Source organism: Enhydra lutris, unplaced genomic scaffold (genome assembly GCF_002288905.1).
Source record: "Enhydra lutris kenyoni isolate GAN:26980312 unplaced genomic scaffold, ASM228890v2 scaffoldscaffold26, whole genome shotgun sequence".
Classification (NCBI taxonomy): Eukaryota; Metazoa; Chordata; class Mammalia; order Carnivora; family Mustelidae; genus Enhydra; species Enhydra lutris.
In genome coordinates, this window is record NW_019154110.1 from 14,512,029 (window position 1) to 14,534,623 (window position 22,595).

Sequence of the window (22,595 nt, forward strand, 5' to 3'; positions counted from 1 at the left end):
GGCAGAGGGAGAGGGGGAAGCAGGCTCCCCACTGAGCAGAGAGCCTGATGCAGGGCTGAATCCCAGGACCCTGGGATCATGACCTGAGTGGAAGGCAGATGCTTAACTAACTGAGCCACCCAGGTGCCCCTGGGCTATTGCTTTTTCAAGCATGCCTGTCTGTGATGTGTTCTTGTCCATGATTTGAACTTATCAATATGATAAAATCTTTAAAAAAACAAAAAGGGTTTTTTGCTGCTGTTCTTCAGTCTGCCTCCCCATGTGAAATCTGTAGTGGCTTTACTAACCTTTTATTTTTATTTTATTTTATTTATTTATTTGACACACAGAGAGAGATCACAAGTAGGCAGAGAGGCAGGCAGAGGGAGAGGGAGAAGCAGGCTTCCTGCCAAGAAGGGAGCCTGATGAGGGGCTTGATCCTGGGACCCTGAGATCATGAACTGAACTGAAGGCAGACACTTAAAGACTTGCCACCCAGGTGCCCAGTGGCTTTACTAGCCTTTACCTTAGATATGTTCGCCTGTCCTTCTTCTGATACGGAGCTGAGGTGTTTAGAGAATGTTCATCATTAGGTATTATTCTTACATCTTTGGGGCAGCTTTTAGAGATCCTGATGCCTAGGTAGCACTCCACACCAATTAAAGCAGAATGTTGTGGTAGGAACCATAGGCATCAGTATTTTTTAGAAGATCCCCAGGTGATTCCAGTGTGCCACAAGGTTGAGAAAACACTGGCTTTACTTATTAACCATTTGGCTTAGAGTAGAGTTTCTTGCTTCTGGTAGCAGTTTACTCCTCAGGATCAATTAAGTGACCTGATAATAATGCACTTTAACTGTTTGAAAAAAAGATGTTATATAAATATGAGACTGGTTTTTATTGTTATATAGACTGAAAAGGAGCACTGTTTTATGGTAAAATATACATAACATGAAATTTAGCATGTTAAACATTTTGTACACTTCAGCGGCATGAAGCGCGTTCCCATTGTTGCACTACCATCACCACCATCCATCTCCAGAGCTTTTATCATCATCTTAAACTGAAACTGTGTCCATTCAGTAACTCCCATAATAGCCTACAGCCCGTGGCAGCCACCATGCCACTTTTTGTCTCTACAAATTTGACTGCTCTGGGTACTCGTACAGTGGAATTACACAGTATTTATCTTTTTGTGACTGACTTATTTGAATTAGCGTAATATCTTCAAGACTCAACTGTGTTTTAGCATGTGTCAGAATTTCCTGATTTTTTAAGGTTAATACTCCACTGTATGTATATACCACATTTTGTTTATCCACTCATCTGTCCTTGGACACTTGGATTGCTTCCATCTTTTGGTTATTGTGAATAATGTTATGATCACGGATGCACAAGAACTGAATTTTAAGTGATAAATAAGACGCTCATCTGGGTAAATTGCTTGTTCTTTTTTTTTTAAATTTTGTTTATTTATTTGAGAAAGAGAAAGGCATTGAGAGAAAGCAGGGGTGGGGAGTAGAAAGGGACCAGCAGACTTCCTGCTGAGCAGGGAGCCCAATGTGGGGCTCGATCCTAGGACCCTGGGATCATAACCTGAGCCAAAGGCAGATGCTTAACCTGTTCAACAAGTGAACAAGTGCCCCAGATCACTTGTTCTTTTTGGATAGGTTGTAGTGTTGTTCACCAGATGAGTTCACCTGCCCCTAGTGACTGGTTTGCCTTTTACAAAATATGGCAAAAGTAGTTACTATTCCTTATGCTTTCTGGATTCTCTCAAATATGATAGTAGAATTATTTTATCGAATTAGGTCTCTTGCCTACTCTGTTGGTCAATCCCACAAAAGCTGTGTTCTAGAAATATAATGATAAAAGTCTGTGTCTAGAATTAAATCAAGAACTCATGCTGTATAGTTTAGTTTAATTCCGAAGGGCTACTACAGCAATATTGTAAGCTTCAAAACAAACCTAAAAGGATTCCCTGGTCTAGAAGTTATAAACCAGAAGTGTGTATCTTGCTCTAGAAGCTGTAAACTAATTAGCTGGAGTCTAGAAGCCACATTAGGGTCTTTTTACTTCTGCCTGTGTTACTCAGGTACTTTAGCTCTACTTCTATACATGATCTTAGTTTTTTGTCTTACAAAATCTACTACCTGAGCTAAGAGTTCACTTTTTAGTTCTTTCCATTTTTTTTTTTTAAAGATTTGTTTATTTATTTTAGGAGGGATGGGGCAACGGGAGAGGGAGAGAGAAACCCAAGCAGACTACACTGAGCTTAGAGCCAGAGGCTGGGCCCTGAGGTAGTGACCCAGAGATCACAACCTGAACCAAAGTAAGAGTTGGATGCTTAACAGAGTGCGCCACCTAGGCGCCCTTAGTTCTTTCCATTCTTGGTGAACCAACCCTCTTTGTCTCTTCCATGAAGGGTATGTTTCTTTTTTACAGAGAGTTCAGATGGGTTTTTCTACAAGAGAGCAGCTGTGTTGTCAGTAAGTGGAAATTTTATGGAGTCAGTCAACTTTGGAAAAACAGTGATTACTTATTTTAACATTGTATTTCTGAAGACATGACTTTTTCATATTCCCACAAGCCACCCACCCACTCATTGTTATAATATCAAAGAAATGAATTTTTGTGTGTGTGTATATTTCACTTTGATCCCTTTGACACCTTTCCTTAAATTTTCACTTAAAATAAAAGGCAGTTGAAATGAAAAGAGGCAGCTACATCACTGAAAAGATATAAACTGTACACTTTGTTGGTCTCATTGGGTTAACAACTGGGCTGTGTCTGTGTGCTCTAGAGGTATAAGGAATGACCGAAAACTGAGAATCTGATGAGATAGTATAATTTTAGATCCAATTCTACATTTAAACATGAGCAACTTGTTCTTCTTGTCTGAAGACTTACCTGTTGAGCTCTACAGTCCAAAAGGCTAAGAGTGAGTAAACAAACCTTCTTTCTTTCTAGATCTTCATCTGCTGGTGGATGTGGCCTGCAAGCAGGAGCACTTTCCAAAGGAGGAAGAATTAAAAGAGTGAGGAACGGATGACAAATGTGACATTGTGCACTAGCTGTAGCTGGAGGCAGACTAGTCTTGCACATGACACACTGTTGGGATTTTTTTCAGTTCTGTTAAGGAAAAAAAAAATGTATTTTTGTTTTGTTAATTGAGAATTTTGTTAATTGAGAATTGGAACTTTGGTATTTACTACTGCTGTTACAGATTATTTACCTTGACAAACTACTAAACATCAAGCAGCCTTTTTTTTTTTTCTTTTTGCTGCCCAGATCCCTTTCAAATGAAAAGTCCTGGCCTTCTATTACAGTCCAGAAACATCTAAAAGCTGCTGCATCTGTGTGCTGGAGAATCATCTGTGTGTGTGCTGCTTTGCTATCTTGCCGCTCTCAAACTGTAGTCAGCACAACGCCAGTGGGGAGCTCAGTCTATCTGTTTCAAGTCAGTGTGATCCTTCTAGAGAAGATTGTGTGAGAAACAAAGGCATGTGAGGTCACCAAGATCACAGGTCTAAATGGGTCAGGAATTCCAGGGAAGAAACTCTGAGAAAGAGCTAATTTTCTAAGTGATTAACCAGGAAATGCTCTTACTTCCTAACCCAGCATTCTGTTTCAAAAGCAAGGCATCCGGACTTGGACCATCCATCACACAACAGCCCCTGATTCTTTTATATTAATGGGAGCGTTCTTCTATTTTCATATCTTTCTTTAATTTTAATGATACATTATCATAAATGGTAAGAAGGTTTTGTTGTATATCACTTATTTAAGTGTCTTCTAAAGAAAAGTATTTGTTTATTATATTTATAAATGCTGGTAGATTTAAAAGTTTTAAAGCTTTGTATTTTTATTAATATTGCAGGATAGAAGGATAAAGGATGCATGTGTAAGATATTTATTTTGAAGGGGAAATGTGTGAACAAAAACAGTAAGAGATTTAACACTGTTTTTTTGCATTAGCTTTTTATATTAAGTACATATAAATTCTCATCTATATGAGATATTACATGCAAATTTTGGGAAAAACTGATTAGCAGTCATTTAACAGAAACTGTATACCTCTGACATTCTTAATACTTTATGTCTGGTTTAAGCTTCTGAGAGAATTTTAGATAGTGGGATAGACCATAACATTTTTATTTTATCCCCTCTGTAGGACTGTGGGTCCGGTTTTTAAGAGAAGTATCTTGGGTGTCCACTTTCTGTGGTTGATCCCTCACTTGCTCATCCAATGACAGCAAGAAATTTTCTGATTTTAAAGTCTTTTTAAACTGGCTAGAACTTCCTTATTGGATTCTGTTTCAGTTGTCCTAATAAGAATTGCAGGAACAAAAGGAAAGCCTAGGAATATGAAACTAATTAAAAAGAAAAGGCACTTAGTGATATGACATAAATACTATGCTATTCTTCGTGGGTGTAACAATTCATTTCTTAAATTGCATTGCACCTTCCCAATGACGTCAAACCATGGAAATGTTACAGAGATAGTAGTTTTTCCAAAAAGGATGAGTTCTGTATTGGTAAGCAGTGACTCAGTTTAGATATGAAAGTAGATTCTGAAAAGTGACCTGTTTGGTCCATCTGATTAGACTAGTTGATGTCCATGTGATGGGCATTTACTCATCTTTATTAGCAAGGTTTAAAAGATGAACAAATTATCAAGACTCCTCCATCTTTTGGCCTGACTATGTATTTTGGCAGAGTATGTGAAGAGGAGACCCAATTTCCAAATGAAGGAACTTTGCCTTTTCTCTGTCATGTTGAGAAGCTGATAAACTGTATAGGAGACATTCTTTCCCTTAATATGCCTTTTTAGCTTTGTGTATGTTGAAAGAAATAATATCTTTTGAGGAACATGTGTCAAGCAGAAACCTTGGCATGGATTTGGTTTCAGTGGTTTAAAGCTTAATTAATGAAATACCTTTATCAGCTTCCCAAACTTTTTTATATACGAATACAACAGACCAAGGAGCTGGATCTCCTGCTCTGCTCACATGCCTGCTACCTATCAACTAAAGCTATCATCACTGACTTGGGGAAAATGGCAAAAGATAAAATAAAATCTTTGTGTGAATTAGCCAGTAGGGTCTGACACATATGAACAAGGTTTCTGACGAGGACCTCAGTATTTCAGCACCTTAAGCACGATAAATTTCAATCAGTCAACAATAAAGTGAGTATTTCAACTGGATTTGTCTTGCTTGTTTTTACTGTTTTATTGGTGATCAGTAGAAACCTCAGTCATCTTAGCAAAATTTAAAAAAGAATGTATTCCTGTTTTTCAAAGAATCTGACTTTAAATAAAAAGTGTCAGGGTTTTGTTTTGTTTTTTTTTCCCATTTGCAATTGAACAGCGAATGAATCTTTCAAATGCCATTAGGGATATGGACAATTCTGGACATGTTTATAAAAAAACCTGTTTTTTTTTAGGAAAAGAATGAATAGTCTTCAGTAACTTTAGACAATCCAGATGTGGAAATAGATCCTGAAGGATGATCTTTCTCATGGGTAAGATTAGGTGGTTGATGTCAGTGAGATGGGCATTTCATTACCACAGTAATGACATCTTTATGACATCTCTGTGGAAGTTGTGGTATATCAACCCCTGAGGGATAAGCCAGAGAATAATTTCTTTTGCTTGTCAATTCTGGTGACCTAGTAAACACAATATATCAGTGCAATAAACTACATAGGGCTATTTGGTTTGATCCTGAGTATCTCACAGGATACCTAGGTTCACAATACATATTAGCATCATTCCTAGATCATGCAGTTTCCTCGAGAGAGGGAAACCACATCTATTTTTATTTTCCTTCTTTGAACTAAGTGTGTATATTAACTCTTAGGTTTGTTTAGGTCTCTTAACTCCTTTGCAAGTTTCAAGCAGGAACAGGTGAGGCAAAGTCCATTGGTAGGAGATGTTTTTGCATCTATTAAATATACAGTAGTGTATATTTTGCATTATTTATGCTCTACTATTACACAATATACATAAAATAAAAAATATAAAAGCATAGAAGTTTTTAAAAAATTTGTTTGAAAAGAGCTGTAAAGGTCTATGGTTACATTGTGTTCTTAAGGTCCAACCAATAAAGAGAATGTGCTAAATTAAGAATTTATTTTAGAGCTTATTTCTCAGCTCTATGTCAATTATTAGGCCAAAAATGCCAAAATTATTCCCATAAACCTTTTTTAGGGAAAAAATGTTCAAGGTAAAGAAAGCACTCATACTTTTTTGCTCTAGAGGCATTATGTCAGCTCAAAGTTTTATAACCAACCTACAATGCAATTATTGTTAGCCACATTTTACAGATGATCAATTTATATACTCTCATTTGTACAACTAAAACATTTTTAGTCTTTTGTGCTTCTTACCACAACTAAAATTTCAGTGTAAAAGCAGTCTAAGTGTGCATTTCAATATGTTAACCACGTTCACATTGTACTTTTGTACAGTTTGGAGAGATTGTTGGCAATAGGTTAAAAATAAAATGTCTGGACACAGTCCAATATAATCTGGCAAATTTGAAAATTCAAATTTTAGACACATATATTGGAAACTTTTGCATTCTCATGACAAGGTAACTAAAAGGGGTAGAGTTCATGGTTGTGGTAATTAGCCAAGAATTGGTTTTCTTTTTGCCTACACACTTCTTATGAAGCGTATATATTTTACCCCTTTGCTTGTGTTGATGGCAGACTTCTTCATAATCTTACATTGAGGGCATGGGTGTGATCCACAGTATTATTTCACTCTCCAATGACGTGAGAAGTAAATAAGAGGTTCCAGACCTCTGATACCAGCCTGATCTAAAAAGCTCCATACAGGCACAGTTTAGAAAAGAGCTGCTGAATTTAAATACGTAAAAGCTGAAGCAAAACTATGTGTAAAATGGACAGAGTTCTTGCTGGTGTAGCAGACATGAGACAGCAATAAGGACTACAGCACTGGATCACTTCATCCTGGCCTTGTGTCCTTTCTAGACACTAAAACCCGAAAAGAGCAGAAACGAAACTCCTTTGAACTTGTTATTTGCATAGTCTTGGGTCTGCTCTTTCATGTTCTGGGTTTTCACTATTTTATTCTCTTTATTTCCTCATATGACCATTTATGTTCTCCTGGTTGCAGAAGCTGCTTAGATGTATGTGTGAGTGGACTTGATTTACATGTGGTAGCTTGCTTACCAGGACAAAGTTAGAGCATTGAATTGGATGCAGTTTGGCTGTGGCTCCATAGAGGGCGTAGAGGAGCCGAGAGAGCAGAGAGCAAAAGAACGTGCCCGGCTCCCTAAGTGTGCGCGCACTCAAGCTCTTGCCCTCCAGCCAGCCAGCCAGGAGGAGGGGCGGGTTGCCTCTAGCTGCTCCACCCTCACTTTGTGTCAGCAGGTAGAGAGCGTGATTGCAGTCCCAGGGGAGGGAGTCAGAGCTAGAACACCAATTACAAACCACAGGCTTCCTCCTCTAGGGAGTTGATCCAGAATTATCTTTCTGGAAGGGAAGCACTCGAATCTTTCCGAACTTTCCAAGCCCATCCGTGATTCAGAGATACTGCTTTCTCCCTCTGGGATTTTCTGTGTTCCTGGTAGTGAATTGTTGCTGATGTATTTGCTACTTTGCTCCTTTTCGCTCTCAAGATTTGATCATTTTATATGTTGTTCGGGGAGAAAAAGAACATTTGTTAGAAAGGAGATTTCAGAAATGATTTTGGATCCTCTATAAGTGCTTTTTAGAGTTCTTGGGAACAGTAGCTCTAAGCCTGGAGTAAATGTTTGCCTTTGACCTGCATGGATTACTTTTTCAGGCTGCGGAATTTCTCGGCACCTACCTGCAGTGTGGGGCCCTTGGTCTGGTTGCAGAGTGAGAAGGTGGAAGAATGAGCTGTACTTGGTTAAGCAGTTGAAACCTTTTTTGAGCAGGACCTATAAAAGCATAATTGAATTTCTTTCACCCCCGTGGATTCCAGAGGGCCCGACAGCGCAACAGGTTTGCAGATTTCTTTTGAAATTCTTATTTTTCTCCCTCTGCCTCAGCAAAAGAGAAGGATCTATGTAACAGGTTCATGTTCAATTGCTTGGCTTTTCAGCACTTATTCCGAAGACTTTATAAGATTTCTTTTAACTTGACCCCTGAACACGGCAGGCTTTATGGTTGAAGTGCATTTATATTTACTTGAAGGTGCACACTTTAATATCTTAGAACTAAAGTTTTGTTTGTACAAAGACCCAAATTCGCAAGTGTGCCTAGAAATAGCACAGATCTACTCTCCTCAGGCTTATTTTTACTTTTTCAGGATGTTCTACTCGGAACCTGTAGACTAATCACCTCCCTACTCCCAGTATCTTTTATTCCCCACCCCCTAGAGGAATTTGAAAACGTGTTAGGAATAGTTCTTTGTTTTACTTAAGAATGTGGAAAATTACAGATTATAAGATCTGGATAAGAAAGTAGTTTCTAAAAGCATCTCATGGGAAATCAAAGCGCTTTGCATTCTCAAGCAGGAGAATAAAAGTTGGAATCCCTAAGAGAGAATGGAAAATAAAGATAGAAATATCATTTAACTGGGAAAAATAATTGGAAAGCTAACCTTTCGAGATAATCTTCTAATTGTGAAAGTTGGAAAAGGTGGTGAGACTCAGGATTATCCTGTACTCTGTGAAGACATATAAATTAGCATCTAATTTGTAGGCAAATTTAGGTAGAACATTAAAAATGATAGCATTTTTAACTTCATCGAAAGTATTATAAATTCCACGGGCCTAGAACTTTGGCTGCACTAAAATACAGTTTAATTTGGAAACTTTTGTGAATTCATGTTGTAGCATCTTTGGACGTCTCTCAAGGTGTGGCCTGAAGTATTGTACCCTCTCCTTCTCCATTAAAAAAACAAACAAACACCTTTTTTCCCCTGTGATCTTTAGTCTTTTGCTGTTGACAAATTTTGTGGCTTCAAAAGGACCATCTCTTCATTTTCCGAGCTGGCGTTTTTCACTCTCACCTTCGATGCATGGCTTTCGTTATTTCCTTTGCCTGGTTTGGTTCATTAACGTCGGGTTTAGTGGTTCAGCAACTTGATGCATATGGAAGACCAGCACCACACGAACTGACATAATAAAGGTTCAGAATGTAACATTTCACCTCAAGGAAAGTTGGAAATCCCGAAGAGAAGTGGTGGTATCTTTACTAATCCTAGTGAAGATGGGAGAAAATGACAGACCCGCCGCAGAAGTGGGCTGAAGACACCGTCTACCCCGACAGATCAGGAAAGCCACCTGTTTGTGGGAAGACACTTTAGAGAAAGGAAGGGCCCAGACTACGACTTGGCTTTCAGAAACTGAAGCATCAATTCTCTTTTCCCCCATTTGTCTGGATCTGAGAAGCTGCACTTGGAATTGGTTGGCGGAAGCGGTATGTATGGCCGAAGTGCGTTGCTGCAGCTGGTAGCATGAGTGGTGGCCACCTGCTGCAGCTGGCTGCCCTCTGGCCCTGGCTGCTGATGGCTACCCTGCAGGCAGGCTTTGGACGCACAGGACTGGTACTGGCGGCAGCGGTGGAGTCGGAAAGATCAGCAGAGCAGAAAGCTATTATCAGAGTGATCCCCTTGAAAATGGACCCCTCAGGAAAACTGAATCTCACTTTGGAAGGCGTTTTTGCTGGTGTTGCTGAAATAACTCCAGCAGAAGGCAAACTAATGCAGGTAAGGACAATTTATTACATTTCACTTTCCATCTGTTTGAATTATGCCTTTCTTCTTTTGTGTCTCAAGCCAAATGCCATGCAAGAGCTTCTGCTATTTAGTTTTCTGTTTGTTTCCTCTTTTAAAGATATTGCCTTATTGGCATTCTAAAACATCTTGTTTTATGCTAAAGAAGTAACACATAAAATTCCGTATTTTAGAAGATCATCTGGTTGTTTTTAACTCCGATATTACATTGCCTCTTTAGATCCACGTAATAAGGCCATTCTTTGCAAGTGATGTGTTCTGGACACTATTTTTTGGTAGATTAAGTATACGGACTTCTATTTAATTGACATGAGGATCGTACTTTATATCCTGTTTAAAATCGAAGTGAACAGGAAAGAGGTTGATTTTTTTTTATTGAAGTAAAATTGGTATATAACATTATTTAGTTTCATGTGTACAATGTAATAATTTCATATTGTATGCATTACAAAGTGATCACCACAGTAAGTCTAGTGACCATCTGTTACCATGCACTTGTGAGGAGGTTGTAATGGTCAGCAGCACCCTGAAATTCTAGAACGTCCTTGGAGCATATTTGATCACTGTGTCACTTCTAAAATTCAGTCAAGCTTGAATGCTACGGCTGGCTTTATACCACGTGTAGCACCCTATTGCTAAGCCCAAAATGGAGAGGATTGCATTACAAAATGGACACAAGGTGTAAACTTGCCTCCTTTGGTCTTGTCTACACATAATTTTATTTTTGAAAAAAAGTTAATTTTTTTTTTTTTTCACTGACCCACAAAGCTTTTCAGACACAGTTTCTTAGGCTTTCAGGCTGTGAATTTTGTCTATAATTCATTCATAGCCTACCTTTTTTTTTTTAATTTTTGAAATGACTGGGGCCATAGCTTTTCGTAGACAAATTTCTTTTTCCCCTTGGGAAATTTGAGCCCAAAGGGTTTTTTTTTTTTTTTTTTTTTTTTTTTTTACTGTGGCATTCTTGTGTCTTATTCCATAGAATTATATTCCTTATTGATTAAAATTCACTTTATAAAAGGGCATTTCTTGCTGTAGCTCTTGTGCATAGGTTAAGATGTTATTAAATATGATTTACTTCAGCATTTGGCCTCAGATTTTAATTGTGTGATATGAACAGAACCAAAGATTGTATGAATTCCAATTTTTGTCTACTTAAAGAAGGTGAGAAAATTTAACAAATTAAAGAACTCTTCCAAATATGTAGTTTTACATATATGATTTTTGGTTCTTCGTGATCATTTTTTAGGCAACATTTTGAAACTGGGATAAGTGAAGTAGAAGAAGAATTAGATGAAGGAGGGCTTGGCTATTCAGAAAAATAAACAGGCAAAAAGAATGTATCTGGAAAAAATGGCAAAAGAATTTTTAGATAAAAGTCTATTCTTAATCTTACTCTTAATCTAAGTTCTAGGATGGAATTAGGAATATTTAAAAGTTGAACTCACAAATCATTTGACTATAACTGAAAAGGAAACCTTCTTCCTGAGCCTGCCTTGTTGATATCCTGAAGCATGAGGTGTATGCTCCACTTTCATTTTTTTCCATAAGTAATTTTACTACAAAACCATATTTTGATATTTCTGAGGTCTTTGGGAGCCATGCTCTGTGTCTTATTAATGTCCTGTGGCAGCATGTTCAATGGGTTAATTATATGCTGCATAAAACAGTGTCTTTTATTTTGTGTTGTCTTCTGTTACCATAAGGCTCTGTGTATGCATAAAGGAAAAGGTATATAACAGAGACTAGCTGGCATTCTCTTTGCCATTCATTATTTTACCAATCTTTATCATATCTTTGCTTATTCTACCTTTTCTCACTCTGGTAAATCCTGCCAATCTTTTTTTTTTTAGCTATTAACTTTTAAAAATGTTTCTTTACTTTGTGAAGAGGGAATTTCATTGTATCTATTATTAAGCAAGTCTTTTTGTATTTTATTATTGGGTAGTTTACATTATTGGCAATTTTTAGTCTTTACTTTTTCTGTTCACATAAGCTTCGTTTAGATCATTAATAAATTTGTACACTGGCCTAATATTAAGCACGGGATACTCTCAGTATTGGTCCTGGTTTATTGTCTGTTAATCAATTTTTGATCCACAATAGTAACTGAATTTTCTTAATAACTTCTTAAGAGAGACTTTATTTTAAAAATACAAAACAACCTTTTGGATGATATGCACCAATTTTTCTTTATCTACTATTCGATTAATTCTTTCAAAGAACTCTAGTGTGTTAGGAACACATGTTTTACACTTCTAGAATCCATGCTGTTTGGTCCTTATCAGATTACACTGCAGCTCAGGTTTACACGACAGTGGTTAACCAAGCCTTCCTTGTAACTGAAGTTTGCATCTCTTAGGTTCGTGCTTTGCTGCTCTTCAGCTTGCTTGATAGACAGCTGTACCCTGGTGCCGCAGATCTGAAGGCAGTCTTCTCTGTTGGCCTTGAGGAATTTTAGATAATTCAATGTATCCTTCTGCTATGAATTATTCTAGCTGCCTATTAAGTTTGATTGTCTCCAAAGACGTAGTCAGGCCTTTGTAAAATCGGTGGTGCTCTGCACTAGGAAACGTAAAGGTACAAGACTAGTGTCTTAAAAAATAAATAGTAACCTTGCTGTGGTTTCTGGAATTCCCAGAGAGTTTCAGAAAATTTGACATTTCTCTACATTTTGTTCAATTAATCCATGTCAAGGAAACTTTCCAGTTCTCCTAATCCCTTGTCTGTGTCTGGTAAAAAGCACTAAATGATAGCGGTTATAACTTCTTACTGTTTTTAGTTTTCATCTGAATATATATTTTTTTCTCGTGGTTTATACCATTGTTGATGAAAAATGTGCTAGAGCATATGCATTGTCTAATTGTCCTGTTTTCTGGTTTATTTACCTCTTGTCAAGGTTTGTTTCTGTTATTTCTAGTAATATTGTTGTTACCACTTCTATAAATGATGACAGCCCCATTTTCTTTTCCAATTCCTGTTTCTTATTTATAAACGTCACTCAGAAGGACAACTTGAAATCAATCCTTTTTCTCAAAGCAAAAGAGCAAGAGGATTGTAACGTAGCACAGGAGAGGTCAACAGTTCTTTGACTGTCACACTCTTCCTGCTCAGCGGTTTGTCCTGGATTTTCTTAGACTTTAGGATAAAGTTATGATCCAGATTAGAATGTACTGTCCCGAGGCTTCAGACCTACAGTGGCAGCTTGGTGGTTTAGCATTGGGCCACTAGCAGTGAACACCTCCTGGACAAATTCCCCCTTGTGCAATGTCTCTGCTTGCCCCTTAACTTACCTATTAGTCAACACGTAGCTGTCCTATCTTGGCCTTTTTGCTTTATTTGTAATCAGGGCCTGGAATGAATTATTTGAGGAGGGAGAGAAATCTTTATAATTAAAGCTTTGGCCAAAACCAGAGAGAGAATGCTTTAGCAGGTCGTCGTTGTCTAAGTGACTACACTGTGACTCAAGGGGCTGGACTTCAGCTCTGACTCTGTCACTACATAGTTGGGTGATTTGGGACAAGATGATTTTTACCTCTCTAGGCTTTAGATTCCCCATCTGTAAAAATCAGAGGTTCAAATATAATAGTGCACTGCAAATGTGTGCTGTTCACTTTACATGTATTAGTTTGTTGCCTCCTCATAATAACTTTGTGAGAAAAGTACAGTACTTCTATTCTTCACATTTTACAGATAAGGAAACTGAGACTCAAGGTGTTATTATCTGCCAAGGTCATGTGGCTAGTAGGTGGCATAGTTGGAACTTGAACTGTAGAGCCCAGGCTTTTCCAGCTCTAAAATTCTGCAAATCAAAGAATGCCACAGATGAACAGAACACCAGTGTGGGCTCTGAATAAATGATTCATTTATTTCCAGACTCAAAAGGCATGAAAATGATGAGTACTGTTTTCTGAGGTTGACCCAGAATACCCAATATCCTGCTAATTTCTAATGATCTCTGTATTCCTTCTGTTTCTCTCATTTGTGTTTCATTTGCAAATATATTTGTACATCAGAATGTTTATTTAGTCAGTATCTACCTTTTTATGTAACAACTTTTATTACCTTTCTCTTCATTTTATAACAGACCATGGTAGGTTATCTAATACAGGAACCTGACATCATAAATTTTGAAATAGCATATGCGTTACTTTGCACAAGTTGGGGCTACTTGGAAGCAGAGATTTCAAAGTTTTGGGATTTTGTTTTGAGACAGATTTTAAAAGAAGTATAAATATTCTAGGCACAGTCAAACCTCAGTTATTTATGTTAATGGAGGTGCAAAATATCCAATTAATTTATAATTGACTTTGGAACAGAGTCAGAAGTACACCCTCAGATGGAGTTCCGCTGTGTGCACTAACAATTTAGGTACTTGCCTTCTACAGTCCCAGCTCAGAGCCTCTCTTGACTTGGCTTTGTTGTTAGAAGACTGGCACCCAGAGGAGAGAAGGAAGCTACAGAATATGCTTAATGATAATTTTTCAAGTTAAGAAGATATCTCTTTTTTAAGCACCCATCAAACACATTTGTATACGTAATAGTTCTTCATTTCGTGTGGAAATCCAGCAAATATTTTGTAAATTTGAATCCATAAATTGCTGTGGTTAATAGGAGGCAATAAATGAGCTGTACCTCTGCTATTACACCTGTGAGGCTATTTAATGTTTATTTAGCTGATTCTGGGGGTAGACATTTCCTTGGTTTTTGTAGTAAAGAGTTTGTGTGTGTTATAATTTTCTTTATGTAAAAGTTAGCCATAGTTTTTTTTTTTTTTTTTAATTATTTATTTGCGAGAGAGTACGAGCAGGGGATTGGGGAGTGGGAGAGGGAGAGAGATTCCCAAGTGGACTCTGTGATGAGCAGGGAGCCCAATGTGGGGCTCCATGCAGGGCTCCATGCAGGGTTTAATCTCATGACCCTGAGCTCATGAGCTGAGCTGAAACCAAGAGTCGGATGTTTAACCAACCATGTCACACAGGTGCCCAGCCACAATTACTTTTTACACAATATTAAATACATTTCTGGGGCTCTTGGTTTTTGTTTTTGTTTTTGTTTTTTTAAGTAGCTCCATGCCAGGTGTAGAGCCCAGTGCAGGGCTTGAACTCACGACCCTGAGATCAAGACCTGGGCTGAGATCAAGAGTCAGACGCCTAACTGACCAAACAACGCAGGCTCCCCTGTTTGTTTTTGTTTTTAATAGAAGGGCTTTTACATTTTATTCACTGGAAAGTGTTGGATCTTTCTTTGCCCTTTGCCCCCCTCTTATTCCCTTCAAATTGCTAAGTACAGTAGAGGAAAAAGATGTTATAAATGAGCACTGTACTATTATAAATGTCCTATTAGGAACCAGCATTGGTAAAGCAGGGTATTGTTAGAGAAGAGTGTGGTAATGATGTTCCATTGAATTTACATAGTAGTTTTCTTCCAAGAAGCTTAAAATGATTCAAAGATACCCGCAAGCCAAAGAAGAACAAGTGATATTTACTCCATTTTACAGAAAAGGAAACCTAATGGGGGTGAGAAAGCAAATAAATTATACAAGAACAAAGTTGCACATAGATGGACCCAATCTGCTTTGCAGGAGATAGATTAGTAATCCAATTTTTAAGGTTTCCAAGGATGTAGATCTCTTTGGGATCTGTTCTACAGAGTGGAAATTCCAAAAAGCTAAAATATTGTCCAAGGCTGAGATATCTACTCTATTTGGGCCTGTGTTGCTCAGCATGATGATTCAGCTAAAAAACTGTTGGTGAAGTGGTTTACCAACTTTATGTCTCAAAAAGCCTTAAGAGCCCGTGCTCTGATCTTCATTCATTGTTCTTTTCCATACTATTATTGGGGCAAAAGCCAAAGTCTTTCTAACAACCTATAAGGTCCATCAGGATCTGCCTGGTGCCCTGACCTTTTACTTACTCTCCCCTCACTCTGCCTTAGTCACTCTGACTAAGGACTTGTCATCCTTCAGGTAAGCCGGGCATACCCCCACCTCAGGGCCTTTCCACGTGTTAGTCCCAGTTAATACCCCAGGTGTTTTCTTCTTGTAGTCTCTCAGGTGTCACCCCCAAGAATCAAATACATCTTCTCAGTGAGGCCTTCTTAGACTGTCCTATTCTGAAGGGCTCTTCCTATGCCCTCCTAGGCTCATATTCTCCATCCCTGCTTTGTTTTTCTTTATAATCATTGCCATGTGACACGGTAATATTTTACTTCTGTACTCGTCTCTGTCCTCTCAGTGGAATATGAGCTCTGTGAAAGTAGGAACTTTTTGTCTCCTTAGTTCAGAGATGTATTCTTGGGAGCAGTGCCTTTGTGTACTTAGTGCCTCAGACGTAATAGGTACGCAATAACTATTTATTGAATAAATGTAAGGAACATGATGGTGGTGCTGAGTAACTCTAATAGCTGGGAGATAACTTTAGGATGAAACAGATTTATTTATGTCATTCACATTTCTAAGTATACTATGAGGTCAATTATTTTTGAGTGCTTTGGGTTTGATAGGACTTGCTCTATTCCTTTATTCCTCTGACTTATGGACAGCATAGCATCTCCTTGATTGCTGCTTCTAAATTGTAAACATGGCTATAATCAATATATTTGAGGTGCTTCTTTACACATCATTTATTTGGTTTAATAGATAGCTCAGCCTCTGCTTTTTAGGAAATTTTGATTTTTGAGGAAAGATTTATTGGGGTACTACTTTAAATCTGTGATTTTAAGATATTGGCGCATTTTTTTTTTAAGATTTTATTTATTTATTTGACAGACAGATCACAAGTAGGCAGAGAGGCAGGCAGAGAGAGAGGAAGCAGGCTCCCTGCTGAGCAGAGAGCCCAATGCGGGGCTTGATCCCAGGACCCTGAGATCATGACCTGAGCCGAAGGCAGAGGCTTTAACCCACTGAGCCACCCAGGCGCCCTATTGGCGCATTTCTAAAGGACCTCACCTTCTTAGTCCTTAAGCTTGTGATTCCCAATTCTGGTTTTAAGATACCCTAACACAGTGATTTTTTTTAAAAAAAGATATTATTTATTTATTTGAGAGAGAGAAAAAGAAAGCACAGAGGGAGAGTGAGAGGGAGAAGAAGACTCCCCACTGAGCAGAGAGCCCGATGTGGGACTTGATCCCAGGATCCTGAGATCATGACCTGGGTCGAAGACAGACACTTAACCGACTGAGCCAACCAGGTGTCCCAACACAGTGATTTTTAATCTTTTTTTGGTGTCACAGACTCCTTTGAGGATTTGAGAAAAGTTGCTGACCACATGCATTTAAAATACAATTTTGCATAAAATCTCAGTGAATTGAGAGAGTCTTTGAGATACAGGGATCTAAGGACTCCAGACTAATGCCTGCTATCCTAGAAGAATCCCAGTTATTTCAAGAAACAATACGAAATTCTCAAACCGAATCTACCCTCAGCTTACTTAATTTGAAAAGTATTTGTATAGGAGCGCCTTGGTGGCTCAGTTGATTGGGCAGCCAACTCTTGACTTGATTTTGGGTGGTGGGATCGGGGTTCTGGGATTGAGCCCCTGTCGGGCTCTCTGCTCAGCCTAGAGTCTGCTTGTTCCTTTTCCTGTCCCTCCCCCTGTTCATGCACACCCTCTCTCTCTAAAATAAATAAAGTATCGGGAAAAAAAAAAAGTTTGTATATGTTACTTGAAGTCAAATAGACAACAATATTATGATTCAGTTGTAAGAAGGTTGTCTTGACCAAAGATGACCTCAGATGTTAAAATTGGTATATGAGAAGGATCTGCTTATGTTGATTTAGCAAAGGAATTGTGCTCTCCAAATATTAAGTGGAACTGCATCAATTCAAGAAATGCTTACAACCCTTTCATTATGGTGTTGTCACTGAAAGGTCCATAAGAATAAAGGATATTTTACTAATTTGTTTCGATATAAGTAGAACAATATGTGTCTGTTTGATTACTAAATTCAAAAAACAGAGGCTGTGAAACTAACTTTGGTTACTTTCTATTTTTTTTTTTTTATTTCTATCGTTTACTCTCTACTGCTTTCCCTAGAGTAGAATTCCTTGGGCCCTTAAATTTCTATTTGCTATAATGGAAAACTTTGTATCTTTAAAAAGAAAAAGTTTATTGTTGCTTGCTTGTTTGTTTTTTAAAATATCAGATAAGCTACTTTAGCTACTCTAATTTTGATGTGGGTTCTAAACAGTACAGCTCATGAATACATTTTGTTTTGTTTGATACTTTTTAACATATTAGAATTTGTGTTTAATATGCAAATTAAGAAACACCAAATTAATCAAAGTGATTTAATTAGAGTTTTTTTTTAAGATTTAATTTATTTATTTAACAGAGAGAGAGAGATTACAAGTAGGTAGAGCAGCAGGCAGGGGTGGGGGAGTTGTGGGGGAAGCAGGCTCCCTGCCGAGCAGAGAGCCCGATGCGGGGCTCGATCCCAGGACCCTGAGATCATGACCTGAGCCGAAGGCAGAGGCTTAACCCACTGAGCCACCCAGGCGCCCTTTAAGTTAGAGTTTTTTTGAGAGTTATAAACACAGGCACACATTTTTCTTGGAGACAGGAAATTAGTTTATTAAGAAATTCTGATCCCTGGGATTTGAAGTGGTGGTAGTTGTTCAAGATGGCAACATAACTATCTTCAAGACCGCTGTTTGTTTTTTTAAAAATCTAAGATACTTGTGTTATGATGGAAAGCAACCATAATACAACTGTAATTTAAGTATATTCAGTTATCATGTGCCTACCAATTTTATGCGTGCTTATATATCAAAAGGGTACTATTATGCATATATAAATATATGATAATTGGAAAATACTATTGCTGTTGTTATTTCTGTAGAATAATTTGGATGAGACTGCAGGCTTTATGTTTTATGCCTATTGATCTTGCTCCTTCCTAAAAAATGATTATGGATTCCCATTCTTTTTTCCCTAAACCATTTTGTCCAAAAAGAAAAGAAAAATCTTTTATGTAATTCAGGTTTCAGGTTCTTTCACTTTTGTATCTTCTGCTTGGAACCATGTTGGTATCTGAATTTATAGTTCTGTGGCCAAGATGTTTTAAAACTTTGTGAGGGACTTTATTGGACTTATACTAGAATTAAAGCCTATTCAGTTTTCCATACCTAGGGTAAAATACAGGGCAGGCTCTTCCACTTGTAAAATATAATCATCAAATTTCAAGCTAGAAAAAACACCTAATCCAATCATTTCATTTTACAGATGAAGAAATAGATTAGTATCTTGCCAAAGAGCTGCCCATCTACTGCCATATCTTACTGGCCAGCATTTTTAGCAAACCGTATTTATTTTAAACTTTTTTGGGGGTCATTGCAGGGAGATTAAAAAGCAGATGTTGGCAGAGATTTTTCCCTGGCACATTCCAGTAAGAAGATATTACAGATTGCCATAGGGTCTCTTTCCTCTTTGATCCCTAGTCAACCAGAAGGCATACTTTAAAATAAGTAAAGAAACAACAACAACAACAAAAAAATCCCTTGCCATACCTTAGCATTACTTTACATGGTGCGTATGTCTTTTATTCTGCTGTAGGTACCCTGCTGATATTCTGTTGTAGATAGCCTGGACTGTCTCCTCAAAGCGTGAGAGACTTTTTAAGAAATCTATGCCAAGAATCTTACCGAGACTGGGGGCTGCACCCGAGTCTCTCAGTGTTTTAAAATGTGGATCTCCTGCTGTGTGCCAAATGCTGTGACAGCTGTGACAGATCCAGAAGGAATACGAAGAACAGCACCCTAGCCTAGTCCTACTGAGGAAAATAGCAGAAGACAGTATGAGATAAATGCCAAGCAAGAGGTGTAGGCATGGATGTGTTAGAATGGCGAGTTTGATTCTCTCGGGAGTCTTTCAAATGACTGTACTAGTTCTGTTTCATCCCCTAGGACTGAAGAAAAAACAAACAAAAAAGCCCATAAGATTTTAACCCAGGCAACTGCAAGTAGCTTCAAGCCAAAGGACAGCTAAAGCCAGTCATACCTTCTAATGTTCACTGTTGCCAGTTAAATATGGGCTATAATATTGCCTGTATAAATATTCCTGTATGTATAAAAACTCATTTGTAGCATTTTCTTTCCTTTTTTTTTTTTTAAGATTTTATTTATTTATTTGACAGACGGAGATCACAAGTGGGCAGAGAGGCAGGCAGAGAGAGAGGGGGAGCAGGCTCCCCTCTAAGCAGAGAGCCCGATGCGGGGCTCAATCCCAGGACCCTGAGATCATGACCTGAACCAAAGGCAAAGGCTTAACCCACTGAGCCACCCAGGCACCCCTGTAGCATTTTCATTAGAATTTCAAATAAACACCATGGTTTTCTTCTCAAATTGCAAACTTTTAAAAATGTACAAGAAATTCCCATTAAGTTGTAAAATTAAAGCAGAAAATATAGCTTTAAACAGAATTCAGCATATTAGGAGATCTGTTTGAATTGAGAATCTTAGTAGCTCAGTTTTAATTCTTTACAAACTGCATAAAAGAAGAAATAAATACTAAGACTATGTAGAAGGTGAATACTATTTGAATATCATCCCTATTCAGCAAAATTTGTTTCTTTTTTTTTTTTTAAAGATTTTATTTATTTATTTGTCAGAGAGAGAGAGAGGGAGAGAGAGCAAGCACAGGCAGACAGAATGGCAGGCAGAGGCAGAGGGAGAAGCAGGCTCCCTGATGAGCAAGGAGCCCGATGTGGGACTCGATCCCAGCATGCTGGGATCATGACCTGAGCCGAAGGCAGCTGCTTAACCAACTGAGCCACCCAGGCGTCCCGCAAAATTTGTTTCTAATACCAACGTATTCAAAAATTACTGAGTAGTCATCCATATCTGTTATTTCCATTCTCTTATTTATTTATTTATTTGACAGACAGAGATCACAAATAGGCAGGGGGGGAAGCAGGCTCCCCACAGAGCAGAGAGCCCAATGTGGGGCTCCATCCCAGGGCCCTGAGATCATGACCTGAGCCGAAGGCAGTGGCTTTAACCCACTGAGCCACCCAGGCGGCCCTATTTCCATTCTGTTAAATGTGTTGTGACTTTAGTAAAGTATGAGGGAGATAGACATGAACTCTAGAAAAATGTACATGTCTGCTGTGATAACAACAGTAAACTATTACTGCTCTGAAGTTAGTAAACCATATGGTTATACATCATGTATTTTTATCACCATTAGAGATCATGTGGAATTTAGTTGTCTCCTTTAGGTATGTGAAAAGTCCATAGGTGCCTTATGACCATTTAAAAAGTAAGAGTAAGTCACATAACCTATCATCTGTTGGGGTACATTTGGTAGGGTAACTAAATAATCTGAAGATCCTGGGGCACCTGGATAGTTCAGTCAGTCACGCGCCTGCCTTTGGCTCAGGTCATGATCTTGGGGTCCTGGAATTGAGCCCCAAATCAGGCTCCCTGCTTAGCAGGGGATCCTGCTCTCCCTCTCCCTTTGCCCCTCCCTCTGCTCATGAGCACTTTCTCTCTCCCTCTCTCTCTCAAATAAGTAAATAAAATCTTTAAAAAAAAAATCTTTAAGATCCTTTCTAGCTCTAAACAGAGTTTATGTTTACCCTAGAAACAGACTTATTACAAAGTGACATGTAACTTTGTAACTTATTTATTTCTAGAAATAAGACTAGAAACAGACTTATTACAAAGTGACATGTAACATGTAACTTATTTATTTCTTCTCCTTGAGATAAAATGTATTTGGTAAGTAGTACAAAAAATCTGACCAAATTCCTTAAAGTCACACAACAAATTATTAGCAAAATGAAGCATCAGAGTCAAGGGCACTCCCAGTCTCCTTGTCCTGTACTGTCTTTACATTCAGTTAAAGCACACAAAAATGAGTTTTTCTCTGGAGATACATATTTTAAAATATCTGCAGTGGCTGGAGGACCCTTATTCTAAATTCTTCATTGAGGTGTCTCAGTGACCAAACCACACCGACTTCAATCATGAGCCTACATCTAAGTGAATCTGAACCTTTGGAAAAGCTTGGCAAAGCCGTAGATAACCTAGAGCCAGTCTGGCCATAGCAGTAAAAGGATGATGTGTCTGATTCTAAAATACTTTGTGAAGTTGAATTATCAAAGAGAAGCTGAATAATTACACTAGAAATAAGGATTTCAGAGCAGCTGGTAGGTGTTCATGTGTGGCGCTATGGGATAGAGCTCTGGTCTATAAGCATCTGGAGGCATCTGGGAGGAGTGGAAATGGGGCCATCTGACTAGTAAGTATGCCTTGTTATTAAACCGTGACTTTCTGCATTGTATATCCCCCAGAGTTGGAAAACTTCCCCTGGCAAAAAAAAAAAGAGAAGGGCTGCCGTGCTGTTGCTGAGGGCCATCCAGTAGACACAAAAGCGCCTTCTTACAGGCCTGCAGCAGGGGCAGCCTGTACGGGCAGGCCCGGTCCTCTCAAAGACAGGGAATCCGATTCTTTCCCCAGGGGGTTTCCAACTAGTTTGCACTTCAGAAAAATCTTTTCTTTCTCCTGCTGTTCACGCCCTGCAAAGAATTTTCTTCCAACCAAAGAAATTGTTTTATAATCAAAGATCCTTGTCCTTAGTTGTTGGACATCAAAGAAAGTTTGGAGGAGACTGGGGGATTATGTGAGTGCCTAGAATTTATTTTGAATGCAAACTCGCAACATTAGTAAGTCCCCCTAAAGAATATACTCATCTCAGAGTTGGGAAAGAACCTAGTAGAACTTAAGTGCGTATTCCTCCTTGGTTGGATGTACCCCAATAAGCTAGCTACAAATGAGATGGATAGCTCTATCTGGACTTAATTCCTGTATGTTTGGTTCTTGAGGTTCTTACTGGAAGAGGGACCATTACCCTACCTGCCCCTTTCAAACCTGATGT

At 38.3% G+C, this 22,595-nt stretch overlaps 2 protein-coding genes across 2 annotated transcripts in view; both read left to right on the forward strand.

Moving 5' to 3' along the window:
- LOC111151218 (heat shock transcription factor 5) overlaps nucleotides 1–3,019 on the forward strand; it is a 42,610-nt gene extending 39,591 nt beyond the window's left edge. The window contains exon 6 of the mRNA XM_022509013.1: nucleotides 2,949–3,019. Coding sequence (XP_022364721.1) covers nucleotides 2,949–3,019 — 71 coding nt within the window. The remainder of the gene's footprint in view (nucleotides 1–2,948) is intronic.
- Nucleotides 3,020–7,576: 4,557 nt separating this feature from the next.
- The window catches only part of LOC111151340 (ring finger protein 43), a 65,138-nt gene continuing 50,119 nt past the window's right edge, over nucleotides 7,577–22,595 (forward strand). The window contains 2 exon segments of the mRNA XM_022509283.1: nucleotides 7,577–7,979; nucleotides 8,816–9,690. Coding sequence (XP_022364991.1) covers nucleotides 9,439–9,690 — 252 coding nt within the window. The 5' untranslated portion in view covers nucleotides 7,577–7,979; nucleotides 8,816–9,438.